This window comes from Herpailurus yagouaroundi, unplaced genomic scaffold (genome assembly GCF_014898765.1).
Source record: "Herpailurus yagouaroundi ecotype Mexico unplaced genomic scaffold, PumYag 214, whole genome shotgun sequence".
Lineage (NCBI taxonomy): Eukaryota > Metazoa > Chordata > Mammalia > Carnivora > Felidae > Herpailurus > Herpailurus yagouaroundi.
The window spans coordinates 167,303-179,531 of record NW_024412445.1 but is presented as its reverse complement, the minus strand read 5'-3'; the positions used below and the strand labels follow the sequence as shown (position 1 = coordinate 179,531).

General features: G+C 45.8%; 1 protein-coding gene across 11 annotated transcripts in view; it reads right to left on the bottom strand.

Annotated features, from left to right (window-relative positions):
* Positions 1 to 12,229, bottom strand: part of SLC41A3 (solute carrier family 41 member 3) — a 177,758-nt gene that overhangs the window by 94,653 nt on the left and 70,876 nt on the right. For all 11 annotated transcript variants that reach the window (XM_040454918.1, XM_040454922.1, XM_040454925.1 and 8 more), the window contains 2 exons: positions 11,236 to 11,380; positions 1,698 to 1,844 (listed from right to left, as the gene is read on the bottom strand). In XM_040454918.1, coding sequence (XP_040310852.1) covers positions 1,698 to 1,844; positions 11,236 to 11,380 — 292 coding nt within the window. The remainder of the gene's footprint in view (positions 1 to 1,697; positions 1,845 to 11,235; positions 11,381 to 12,229) is intronic.

Below are 12,229 nucleotides of genomic sequence, written 5' to 3'. Positions count from 1 at the left end.
CTCTGAGCAGCATCATTAGGAGGACTCCTCCCCTCTTGTCTTTCTCTGCACTAAACAATCATGGTTCATTCCTCTGCCATAGGGAGGCCGGTCTCCTTGGGCAGCTACATGGAAGCACAGGCCACAGTTGCTCAACTTGGACTACAGACAAAGTAACTCATCATGGAAGGGGCCAGCCTTTCGCCATCCCAGGAGGAGGGAAACAGGCCCAGGAAGCTCTAAGCAAGTCTCAAAAGCTCTAGGAAGCAGCAGCCTACAGGAGTGCTGCTTTTAGGACATTTTTTTCAGTCTGATTTTTCTAGAATGATTCAGGAGCCCTGGCAGAGGATCCACTTCATATTTTCCCACCACCATGATGAATACTTCCCCCACACATGGCTTGTCTTCCCAACTACACTGACAGGTGACACAGCCAACAGCTCATTCTTCATCAGTGAAGATTTATCTCACATGTGCCAGGCCCAGTGAACCTGTAAGTGCACCCAAGATAAATTCAGTCTAATTTGAGGGACGGACAACCCAACAATGATTCAACAGCTACTAAGTCATGTGTTGCAACATGCACAGTAGGGTAGAGAAGAAGGGTCTGGAAACACCAGTGACCCAAATTTGTTTTATAAGTAAAACTCGATTAACCAACCCACACACAAGTCTTGTTTTAAATTCACTATGGTTTAAAGATAAAATTAGGTCATCTTATCACTAGATCTTCATTGCCACTTACAGGAATTTTGAGGATCTCCCAACCATCAAACAGTATTGGTGGCAGGCAGTTCCTGGGGTGACAAGGAGCTGGTCCCAGAGCTGAGAGGGAGAGGGTCTCAATGCCCAGACACACTAAATCACAGGTATTCTGTCAGTCTGCTTCAGCTGCCAGCATGTAAGCACTGGGTGATTTCTCTTGCTCCGGAGTCTGAGTTCCCACAGGGCAACGATAAGCCAGAGCTTCGCTGTGTCTGTGCCTGTGTCTAGGTATTTCCTCCAAATAAGTGTCACCACATTCCCCACTGCTGTCCACCATCTTCTTCACTGTTCACTCCACTCACTGATGCCACCTGCCCCCAGGTACTTGGGGTTATGACCATGCACAGAATCAACACTTACTAGATCCAAACAACTGTGGGCAGCCAGCTTAGGTGGAAAGCAAAAACTGTGATGCTCAGAGGGGAGTAGTCAGCAGGTGAGAACCATCTGGGGAAGGGAGATGCTACCTGTCCACAATGCCCAGGGCAGAACATGTTCAGTGTGCCCCCGGGGCAGATCTAGGGAGACCCCTGGTGGAGTCAGAGCCTCTGGCCACAAGGGTCTGTCATACAAGAGGTGTGAATGCCTTCCTTGGCTGATGACCAGGGCACTGGGCCACCTTCTGAGGAGACCTGGGCTTTTCCTGCCTCACACCAGCAGGGAGAGCATATGCTGCTGCCCATGGCTATGACATGCCTCCTTGGGAGTCCCTTCCCAGCTGGTTTGTATGTGTCTGGTGTGACACATGCCTTACCCATGGAGGGTCTGTTAACCTATGAGGGCGCACTGAAGTGGCAAGGCCATCCTCTGGTCCTCCCTGGTCTCCTTGCATACCCCTGCCCTAAGGTGGAGACTGAACTTATCTGCTGACCTGAGTGGATGGGAGAGCTTGCTGTTTGCCGACATTGGACCCAGCCTTGTTTGTGTGCCCCACCTCAAGGGGTACCTCTTACCTTTGTGTTTATAGAAGAAGCTGCTAACAAAGGCCAGGATGGACAACGTGATGAGGTCTCCCAGGCTGGCAGCAATGGGCGTGGCAATGTTGTCTGGATTGACCCCAAGCTTCCGAGCACCAATTACTATGCAGACCATCAGCATTCCTGCAGGGAGGTGGCAGAAGAAACTCAAAGCACAGGATGAGAAAGTGGTCGGGAGGCTGCTCAGTAACTTGCTTCTATCCACACAGCCCTCCCCTGGAGCCAGGCTGCCCTAACACTCAGTTTCCCCACTATGCTGAAGTCTGAGAAGGCTGCAGTAGGGTGGACCCTGCGACTTGCGGGCGTGGTGTTCAGCAGCCTGAAAGATTTGATGATACACTCAAACCCATGGGGGAGACAGCAGGGAGGTGGTTCCTGCTCCCAAACCAGAAACTACAGATGTGAAGCTCACAGCTGCTCCCTGACAGGAAGAAGACTCCAAAACCGCTCTGAGCAACAGAGCCCCAGGGGCAGAGCACAGCCTCTTGTGTCTGTCGGGGTCCCTGGGGACACAGGTGCCCCAGTGGGATTAGCCATGTGAGAGGTTTGTTAGGGACAAAGCCTGTGAGGAGGAATGGGGGGCCACAGGGGTGTTGGGAGAGCCATGAGATGGCATGTAGGCCACCCGCAGTGGGAGACAGGAAGGCAGGCAGGGGAAGCACATGCAGACTACAGCACAGCATTGTCAGCGGGTCCACATCTCTGGGGAACAGGCCCATCTCAGGATCCTGGCAGGGCCACCACTGGGCAAAGGCAGCAGGTAACCTCTAACAGCGGGGAGTGGGGGTAAATTTTTGGGTATAGCACTGGAAACCCGAGAGACACATTCTTGTGGCCTCTATACCTCCCTGGGTCCTATTTTGTGTTCTGACTCTGTTCTGAGATGACTGTCACATGCACTCTTCCAGCCCTCATCTACTGCCTAGGACTTAATCCAACAGCATTGGGGGCTCCCGGGTGGCTCAGTCAAGCGTCCAACTCTTGGTTTTGACTCAGGTCGTGATCTCATGGTTTGTGGGGTCAAGCCCCATGTCAGGCTCTGTGATGACAGCATGGAGCCTGCCTGGGATTCTCTCTCTTTCTCCCTCTCCCTCTACCCCTCCCCTGCTTAAGCTTGTAACACTCACTCTTTCTTTCTCTCAAAATAAATAAATAAATATTTTTTAAATTTTTTTTTAACGTTTATTTATTTTTTTGGGACAGAGAGAGACAGAGCATGAACGGGGGAGGGACAGAGAGAGAGGGAGACACAGAATCAGAAACAGGCTCCAGGCTCTGAGCCATCAGCCCAGAGCCCGACGCGGGGCTCGAACTCACGGACCGTGAGATCGCGACCTGGCTGAAGTCGGACGCTTAACCGACTGCGCCACCCAGGCGCCCCAATAAACATTTTTTAAAAAGACACATTTTATCTTGGCTCTTGGTGTTTTAATACTTTACTCACTACTCTGTAACTCTAAATATAATTAGAATTATCACCTCAAGGCCTACTAACACTGCTGCCACTGGCCACAGTTTGTGCCCTATTTTGTGACCAGGTCATAGCTACCTTATCTCTTTTGAAATGCCAGTTCTAAGTGAGGTTGAGTCTGTGTGGCTGGTGGTCTGGTGAAAAATAGGGACTACATAGAAACCACGAGTTTGAGAGCACTTATTAAAAACCACCACCACCACCTGGCTTTATAGCAGTCATGCTTAGGTCACACTATGAGCCACCAGCCATGCTCCTCAACTTCTACACATCTTTGGACAACCCAGTTTATGTCCATGCTGCTGAACTTCACCCCTCATCTGTGTTTCACTTTCCTCATCTGGAAAATGGGGAGCTAGGAATGACATCCTCTACAAGACTCCACAGGAACAGGGCTGGCCTCTGGAATCATCAGATTGTGTTGTTTTCAGAGACTTCATATCAAGTATCTCTTGGGCTCTATTTCTCCACAAGGTGTGGCATACTCATTCTTCTCTTCCCTTGGATAGACTGAGTGATGGCGTCCTAGCCCCTGCCCCATGTGCACAGGCACAGGTACATGACCAGGAGCTGTCTGCCCAGGGAAGTGCACTTTATGAATTTGCTCCTGGGTTTCTGCACTCTTACCCTCCATCCCGATTATATACACTAGCACAGGAAGGAAGAGAAACCACTAAATAACCCGCCACATTATCTTTACAGAGAGCTGAGCTCAAAGGTGTTTCATGAGCAGATGAAGAAGAGTAAATGCAAATCCAATTCCCAGTTAGCACTTATTCTTTCTTATACGTGCACATTGTTTGCGAGAGACACTCAGACATGCAGTCCAGAAGAGAACCAAAATGAAGTCCACTCATTCAGCAAACATTTGGCAGCTGGTAATATGCCTATTTTAGGTGTTGAAAATAGCCATCAGGCTCTGGGCTCATACAGTAAATGCTTGTTGGGTAGAGGGACAGCACACAAGTAAGTGAACAAGCATTTGAAGTAAAAAACAGGATATGAAAAGAAAGCAGGACTATGAATGGGGGCGTGATGCTAGAGAGCTGATCAGAGAGGCTTCAAAAAGGAGACACTTGCACTTAGCTAAAATTTGCTATGTGCAACTTTCGGGGAAGATGGTGGCATAGGAGGACGCTGGGCTCACTGCGTGTCCTGCTGATCACTTAGATTCCACCTACACCTGCCTAACTAACCCAGAAAACCACCAGAAGACTAGCAGAGCGGAGTATCTGGAGCCCAGCGCAGACGAGAGGCCCACGGAAGAGGGTAGGAAGGGCGGCAAGGAGGTGCGCCTGCACGGACTGGCGGGAGGGAGCCGGGGAAGAAGGGCGGCCCGCCGGCCAAGCAGAGCCCCCAAAGTCTGGCTGGCAAAAGCTGAGGGGCCAGACGAGTGTGTTCCAACAGCAAGTGGGACTTAGCACCTGGGAGGTCATAAGTTAACAACTTTGCTCAGAAAGTGGGAAGGCTGGAGGACAAAGGGAGGGAGAGTTGCTGAGCCCCAGGACGACAGAGCTCAGTTTGACGGGGGAAAAAAGGTGCTCGCCAGCGCCATCTCCCTTGCCCATCCCCCAGCCAAAATCCCAAAGGGAACCAGTTCCTGCCGGGAACTTGCTCGCTCCGTGCAAATACCCAACACTGTGCTTCTGCGGAGCCACCCCTCCAGCAGCGGGTCTGACTCCCTCTGGCTGCCACAGGGCCCCTCCTGAAGTGGATCACCTAAGGAGAAGCGAGCTAAGCCTGCCCCTCCTGCCCCCGTGCACCTTGCCTACCCACCCCAGCTAATACGCCAGATCCCCAGCACCACAAGCCTGGCAGTGTGCAAGTAGCCCAAACGGGCTTTGCCACCCCACAGTGAATCCCGCCCCTAGGAGAGGGGAAGAGAAGGCACGCACCAGTCTGACTGTGGCCCCAGCAGTGCACTGGGGGCAGACATCAGGTCTGACTGTGGCCCCGCCCACCAAATCCAGTTATACACCACAGCACAGGGGAAGTGCCCTGCAGGTCCTCACCACGCCAGGGACTATCCAAAATGACCAAGCGGAAGAATTCCCCTCAGAAGAATCTCCAGGAAATAACAACGCCAATGAACTGATCAAAAAGGATTTAAATAATATAACAGAAAGTGAATTTAGAATAATAGTCATAAAATTAATCGCTGGGCTTGAAAACAGTATAGCTGACAGTAGAGAATCTCTTGCTACAGAGATCAAGGGACTCAGGAACAGTCACGAGGAGCTGAAAAACGCTTTAAACGAAATGCAAAACAAAATGGAAACCATGACGGCTCGGATTGAAGAGGCAGAGGAGAGAATAGGTGAACTAGAAGATAAAGTTATGGAAAAAGAGGAAGCTGAGAAAAAGATAAAAAAATCCAGGAGTATGAGGGGAAAATTAGAGAACTAAGTGATACACTAAAAAGAAATATATACGCATAATAGGTATCTCAGAGGAGGAAGAGAGAGGGAAAGGTGCTGAAGGGGTACTTGAAGAAATAATAGCTGAGAACTTCCCTGAAGTGGGGAAGGAAAAAGGCATTGAAATCCAAGAGGCACAGAGAACTCCCTTCAGACGTAACTTGAATCGATCTTCTGCACGACATATCATAGTGAAACTGGCAAAATACAAGGATAAAGAGAAAATTCTGAAAGCAGCAAGGGGTAAACTTGCCCTAACATATAAAGGGAGACCTATATGACTCGTGACTGATCTCTCTTTTGAAACTTCGCAGGCCAGAAAGGATTGGCATGAGATCTTTAATTTGCTGAACAGGAAAAATATGCAGCTGAGAATCCTTTATCCAGCAAGTCTGTCACTTAGAATAGAAGGAGAGATAAAGGTCTTCCTAAACAAACAAAAACTGAAGGAATTTGTCACTACTAAACCAGCCCTACAAGAGATCCTAAGGGGCATCCTGTGAGACAAAGTACCAGAGACATCACTACAAGCATAAATCATACAGACATCACAATGACTCTAAACCCATATCTTTCTATAATAACACTGAATGTAAATGGATTAAATGCACCAACCAAAAGACATAGGGTATCAGAATGGATAAAAAAACAAGACCCATCTATTTGCTGTCTACAAGAGACTCATTTTAGATCTGAGGACACCTTTAGATTGAGAGTGAGGGGATGGAGAACTATTTATCATCCTACCGGAAGCCAAAAGAAAGCTGGAGTAGCCATACTTGTATCAGACAAACTAGACTTTAAATTAAAGGCTGTAACAAGAGATGAAGAAGGGCATTATATAATAATAACAGGGTCTATCCACCAGGAAGAGCTAACAATTATAAATGTCTATGCGCCGAATACCGGAGCCCCCAAATATATAAAACAATTACTCATAAACATAAGCAACCTTATTGATAAGAATGTGGTAATTGCAGGGGACTTTAACACTCCACTTACAGAAATGGACAGATCATCTAGACACATGGTCAATAAAGAAACAAGGGCCCTGAATGATACATTGGATCAGATGGACTTGACAGATATATTTAGAACTCTGCATCCCAAAGCAACCGAATATACTTTCTTCTCGAGTGCACATGGAACATTCTCCAAGATAGATCATATACTGGGTCACAAAACAGCCCTTCATAAGTATACAAGAATTGAGATCATACCATGCATACTTTCAGACCACAATGCTATGAAGCTTGAAATCAACCACAGGAAAAAGTATGGAAAACATCCAAAAGCATGGAGGTTAAAGAACACCCTACTAACGAATGAGTGGGTCAACCAGGCAATTAGAGAAGAAATCAAAAAATATATGGAAACAAACGAAAATGAAAATACAACAATCCAAACGCTTTGGGATGCAGTGAAGGCAGTCCTGAGAGGAAAATACATCGCAATCCAGGCCTATCTCAAGAAACAAGAAAAATCCCAAATACAAAATTTAACAGCACACCTAAAGGAAATAGAAGCAGAATAGCAAAGGCAGCCTAAATCCAGCAGAATAAGAGAAATAATAAAGATCAGAGCAGAAATAAATAATATAGAATCTAAAAAAACTGTAGAGCAGATTAATGAAACCAAGAGTTGGTTTTTTGAAAAAATTAAAAATTGACAAACCTCTAGCCAGGCTTCTCAAAAAGAAAAGGGAGATGACCCAAATAGATAAAATAATGAATGAAAATGGAATTATTACAACCAATCCCTCAGAGATACAAACAATTATCAGGGAATACTATGAAAAATTATATGCCAACAAATTGGACAACCTGGAAGAAATGGACAAATTCCTAAACACCCACACTCTTCCGAAACTCAATCAGGAGGAAATAGAAAGCTTGAACAAACACATAACCAGCAAAGAAATTGAAACGGTTATCAAAAATCTCCCAACAAATAAGAGTCCAGGACCAGATGGCTTCCCAGGGGAGTTCTACCAGACATTTAAAGCAGAGATAATACCTATCCTTCTCAAGCTATTCCAAGAAGTAGAAAGGGAAGGAAAACTTCCAGACTCATTCTATGAAGCCAGTATTACTTTGATTCCTAAACCAGACAGAGACCCAGTAAAAAAAGAGAACTACAGGCCAATATCCCTGATGAATATGGATGCAAAAATGCTCAATAAGATACTAGCAAATCGAATTCAACAGCATATAAAAAGAATTATTCACCATGATCAAGTGGGATTCATTCCTGGAATGCAGGGCTGGTTCAACATTCACAAATCAATCAACGTGATACATCACATTAATAAAAGAAAAGATAAGAACCATATGATCCTGTCAATCAATGCAGAAAAGGCCTTTGACAAAATCCAGCACCCTTTCTTAATAAAAACCTTGAGAAAGTTGGGCTAGAAGGAACATACTTAAACATCATAAAAGCCATTTATGAAAAGCCCACAGCTAACATCATCCTCAATGGGGAAAAACTGAGAGCTTTTTCCCTGAGATCAGGAACATGACAGGGATGCCCACTCTCACTACTGTTGTTTAACGTAGTGTTGGAATTTCTAGCATCAGCAATCAGACAACAAAAGGAAATCAAAGGCATCCAAATTGGCAAAGATGAAGTCAAGCTTTCGCTTTTTGCAGATGACATGATATTATACATGGAAAATCCGATAGACTACACCAAAAGTCTGCTAGAACTGATACATGAATGTAGCAAAGTTGCAGGATACAAAATCAATGTACAGAAATCAGTTGCATTCTTATACACTAACAATGAAGCAACAGAAAGACAAATAAAGAAACTGATCCCATTCACAATTGCACCAAGAAACATAAAATACCTAGGGACAAATCTAACCAAAGATGTAAAAGATCTGTATGCTGAAAACTATAGAAAGCTTATGAAGGAAATTGAAGAAGATATAAAGAAATGGGAAGACATTCCCTGCTCATGGATTGGAAGAATAAATATTGTCAAAATGTCAATACTACCCAAAGCTATCTACACATTCAATGCAATCCCAATCCAAATTGCACCAGCATTCTGCTCGAAACTAGAAGAAGCAATCCTAAAATTCATGTGGAAACACAAAAGGCCCCGAATAGCCAAAGTAATTTTGAAGAAGACCAAAGCAGGAGGCATCACAATCCCAGACTTTAGCCTCTACTACAAAGCTGTAATCATCAAGACAGCATGGTATTGGCACAGAAACAGACACACAGACCAATGGAATAGAATAGAAACCCCAGAACTAGACCCACAAATTTATGGCCAACTAATCTTTGACAAAGCAGGAAAGAACATCCAATGGAAAAAAGACAGTCTCTTTAACAAATGGTGCTGGGAGAACTGGACAGCAACATGCAGAAGGGTGAAACTAGACCACTTCCTCACACCATTCACAAAAATAAACTCAAAATGGATAAAGGACCTGAATGTGAGACAGGAAACCATCAAAACCTTAGAGGAGAAAGCAGGAAAAGACCTCTCTGACCTCAGCCGTAACAGTCTCTTACTCGACACATCCCCAAAGGCAAGGGAATTAAAAGCAAAAATGAATTACTGGGACCTTATGAAGATAAAAAGCTTCTGCACAGCAAAGGAAACAACCAACAAAACTAAAAGGCAACCAACGGAATGGGAAAAGATATTTGCAAATGACATATCGGACAAAGGGCTAGTATCCAAAATCTATAAAGAGCTAACCAAACTCCACACCCAAAAAACAAATAACCCAGTGAAGAAATGGGCAGAAAACATGAATAGACACTTCTCTAAAGAAGAGATCCGGATGGCCAACAGGCACATGAAAAGATGCTCAACATTGCTCCTCATCAGGGAAATACAAATCAAAACCACACTCAGATATCACCTCACGCCAGTCAGAGTGGCCAAAATCAACAAATCAGGAGACTATAGATGCTGGCGAGGATGTGGAGAAACGGGAACCCTCTTGCACTGTTGGTGGGAATGCAAATTGGTGCAGCCGCTCTGGAAAGCAGTGTGGAGGTTCCTCAGAAAATTAAAAATAGACCTACCCTATGACCCAGCAATAGCACTGCTAGGAATTTACCCAAGGGATACAGGAGTACTGATGCATAGGGGTACTTGTACCCCAATGTTTATAGCAGCACTGTCAACAATAGCCAAATTATGGAAAGAGCCTAAATGTCCATCAACTGATGAATGGATAAAGAAATTGTGGTTTATATACACAATGGAGTACTACATGGCAATGAGAAAGAACGAAATATGGCCCTTTGTAGCAACGTGGATGGAACTGGAGAGTGTGATGCTAAGTGAAATAAGCCATACAGAGAAAGACAGATACCATATGGTTTCATTCTTATGTGGATCCTGAGAAACTTAACAGAAACCCATGGAGGAGGGGAAGGAAAAAAAAAAAAAAGAGGTTAGAGTGGGAGAGAGCCAAAGCATAAGAGACTCTTAACAACTGAGAACAAACTGAGGCTTGATGGGGGGTGGGAGGGAGGGGAGGGTGGGTGATGGGTATTGAGGAGGGCACCTTTTGGGATGAGCACTGGGTGTTGTATGGAAACCAATTTGACAATAAATTTCATATATTGGAGAACAAACAAACAAACAAACAAACAAAAAATTTGCTATGTGCTTACATACTGATGTCTCACCCCAAACCAGAACATACACATCACAAAACAGTACAGTTACTCACCAGTGCATCCCCTACACCTCACCAGTGCCTGGTACACAGTAGACACTCAGTAAGTACTGAGTAAGGAATGAATGGGGGGACATTCTATGGTAATTTCATGGCAACCGTGGTTGCCCCTGAAATGGGTGAGCTCCCTGAAGACAGGGTTGTTTGTCACTCCTTGTGTGTTCCACCTTCTGCAGACATGGAGGAAGCGTCTGATGCATGGCAGGCGGTGTGACAGGAGCAGAATAGGAGAAGCCCTATTCTAACGGGGCACCTCTCTGAGGAGCTGACATTCTAGCAAAGGGGTGAGACAGAAAAGAATGAAGAAAATGAAGTGAACAATTGCAGATGTTTATAAGTGCTCAATAAGGAAAAGAGGTGCAGAGTGCAGAAGAGCATGTCAGCAGCTGGGAAGAAGGACGGAGGGCAGAACTTGAGTGAGTCAGAAAAGACCTCTCTGCAGAGATGAAATTGAGGCTAATGCTAGAGTCTTGCTCCCTACAGGACTGCAGATGCCAGAATCTTCCACAGGCCCATTTGCAAGCTATGCTCAAATAACATTTAAAGACTGACTGACTGAATGAGTGAATGAATGGATGGAGAATAGATGAACAGATGAATGTGTCCACTGAGCAAAGGCCAGTTCTCTGAACAAGCAGAGGGAAGAGAAATGGAGTCAGCAGCTCACTCCTGCACACATACATTGCCTAGGAAAGGACTCATTGTCCTCCTTGCCCATCCATAACGTGGGGCTTGGAGATTTAACTAACAGGCTCTCCCCCACCCTCTGGCAGGACATGTGAGGCCCCACCATTAGTGCACCCATCTTCCACATCTCAAGGAACTGAAACACAAAGAGTTGAGAGCAGAGTACTGAGGAATGGAGGACAGAGAGAGCTAGGAGGGGGTGGTAACTGGGGTGGGGGCACAGCTCACCTAAGGCAAATGCAGCGAGAAAGGCGGTGATGACACTGCTGGCACACAGCAACTCCACCTTCACAAAGTCCAACTCCTCCCTAGACATAGCACCCAACAGCAGGGCAGCCACAGCAGCCAGGAACCCCACAACAGTGGCCTGCACCTGTCAGGGCAGAAGTCAGAAACATGAGGAAAGGTGTCTCTGACCATCATTGTTCCTCCCTGCCTTTCCCTCCGCCTCCTCTCTGACCTTGAGGTCACCCAACCTCCTTTCCTCACCCTAAAATTTGCCAACAGCCCCTCCAACCTGGAAAAAACAAACACCTTGCTTCAATCCAACTCCCTTGAAAACTATTGTTTTCTTGTTCTGCAACTTGTTTGATGCCATTTTCCATCACAAAATCTTCACCTCCTACTCAGCCCTTGGCCAAAGGCCACCAGTCTCTTGCTCATGGCTCCTCTCACTGGTCTGGGCAAAAGTGCTCTGTAGCCCCCAGCTGCTCAGACAAGCAACTTCCCCTGCAATGTGGAAATCCACGATCCACAGCTACGCCTTGGAAGTCGCTGTGCACACTGTCTCTCTCCCAGACTTTCCTTCCTTGGCAATTGCCCTTCATGCTGGTGGCCCTCTTTCTCTCCATTCTCCCCCATCCCGGCTGCAATTCCCATCTCATCTCAGTGGCGTCACACCTCTGCTGCTCATGCAGGCCAGTACCATGAGGTGCCCAGCTCTCAGTATCAATACTGGCATGTTATCAGTACAGTTGACCCTTGACCAACACTGGCACTAGGGGCACCAACACTGTGTAAAGTTGAAAACCTGTGTATAACTTGTCACTCCCTCAAAACTTCACTACTAACAGCCTACTGCTGATCAGAAGCATTACCCATAACACAAACTTGATTCACACATATTTTGTATGCTATATTATATACTGTATTCTCATAATAAAGTAAGCTGGAGGAAAAAAATTAAGAATATCATAAGGAATCATACATTTATAGTACTGTA